Source organism: Papilio xuthus, unplaced genomic scaffold (assembly GCF_000836235.2).
Source record: "Papilio xuthus unplaced genomic scaffold, Pxut_1.1 DF826294.1, whole genome shotgun sequence".
Taxonomy (NCBI): domain Eukaryota; kingdom Metazoa; phylum Arthropoda; class Insecta; order Lepidoptera; family Papilionidae; genus Papilio; species Papilio xuthus.
In genome coordinates this window covers 1-664 of record NW_013532355.1, presented here as the reverse complement: position 1 = coordinate 664, position 664 = coordinate 1, and the positions used below count along the sequence as shown (strand labels likewise).

Sequence of the window (664 nt, the reverse complement as noted above, 5' to 3'; positions counted from 1 at the left end):
TTAGGTTAGGTTAGGTTAGGTTAGGTTAGGTTAGGTTAGGTTAGGTTAGGTTAGGTTAGGTTAGGTTAGGTTAGGTTAGGTTAGGTTAGGTTAGGTTAGGTTAGGTTAGGTTAGGTTAGGTTAGGTTCAGAGTGCCTCGCACTCAGCCCCAACCGCATGGCAGCCGCGTGGCTGAGGAGGAAGAAATGCAGGTGTCTTAATGCCAAGACACCTGCATTTCGACCTACTCCAGACGAACACCAACCACTCTGCCCGCGCACAGGACCTGCTGATGCAGTGCCTGGCAGAGTGGAGAATTGATGTTGCGGTCGTGGCTGAACCCTACTTTGTCCCCCCCCAACCCAGTTGGTCCGGGGACACAGAGGGTTCAGTCGCAATAGTGGTGCCGCCATCGAGCCCGCAACCCGTCTCCCTCAGGGAGCAAGGAGCGGGCTACGTGGCGGTGAACTGGGGAGAAGTAGTACTCATTGGAGTCTACTTCTCCCCAAACAGGAACCTCCGCCAGTTCGAGAGGTTCCTGGATGGCCTGGAGCCGGTGGTGCAGAGAGCATCACCGGCCCAGGTCATCGTGATGGGGGACCTCAACGCCAAGTGCGCAACGTGGGGGTCCTCCATCACTGACCTGAAAGGGGCGCTTCTCCGGGACTGGGCCGTCATGATCGGC

General features: G+C 56.9%; 1 protein-coding gene across 1 annotated transcript; it reads left to right on the top strand.

Moving 5' to 3' along the window:
* Positions 1–199: 199 nt before the first annotated feature.
* On the top strand, positions 200–591 carry LOC106123043 (uncharacterized; the record flags this gene model as incomplete). The annotated part of the gene is made up of 1 exon (XM_013319180.1): positions 200–591. A coding segment is annotated over exon 1 (392 nt), but the record flags the coding sequence as incomplete, so codon positions are not given.
* Positions 592–664: the final 73 nt, after the last annotated feature.